This window comes from Chaetura pelagica, unplaced genomic scaffold (assembly GCF_000747805.2).
Source record: "Chaetura pelagica isolate M959 unplaced genomic scaffold, ChaPel_1.0 scaffold171, whole genome shotgun sequence".
Taxonomy (NCBI): domain Eukaryota; kingdom Metazoa; phylum Chordata; class Aves; order Apodiformes; family Apodidae; genus Chaetura; species Chaetura pelagica.
The window spans coordinates 1641613-1641902 of record NW_009952066.1 but is presented as its reverse complement, the minus strand read 5'-3'; the positions used below and the strand labels follow the sequence as shown (position 1 = coordinate 1641902).

Below are 290 nucleotides of genomic sequence, written 5' to 3'. Positions count from 1 at the left end.
CATAGAAAGGGTTCTTCAAAGGCAGCGTCTGAACAGTGTCCAAGGGGGTTTGTCCCAAAACTCCTGCTTTCTTGGGCGGCTCCGGCGCTTCGCTCTCTTCCTCGCCTCCCTCCGCGGCGGAGCCGTCCTCATCGTTGGTGTCGGGGAGGTCCAAAATGTCCTTCACCGAAAAGCCCGTCTTTGTGTTGGTCAGAGACATGTTCCGGCTAAATTTTAGGCAGGAAAGTTGGAGGATCAGCTTCGCCGTGCCACAGGCGCGCAGCAGACACGCAGGGACACGGCAGGCGGGG

The 290-nt window shown here is 59.0% G+C and overlaps 1 protein-coding gene across 1 annotated transcript in view; it reads right to left on the bottom strand.

The window, feature by feature from the left end:
* Window positions 1-199, bottom strand: part of NKX2-2 (NK2 homeobox 2) — a 959-nt gene extending 760 nt beyond the window's left edge. Inside the window, exon 1 of the mRNA XM_010005092.1 lies at window positions 5-199. Coding sequence (XP_010003394.1) covers window positions 5-199 — 195 coding nt within the window. The remainder of the gene's footprint in view (window positions 1-4) is intronic.
* Window positions 200-290: the final 91 nt, after the last annotated feature.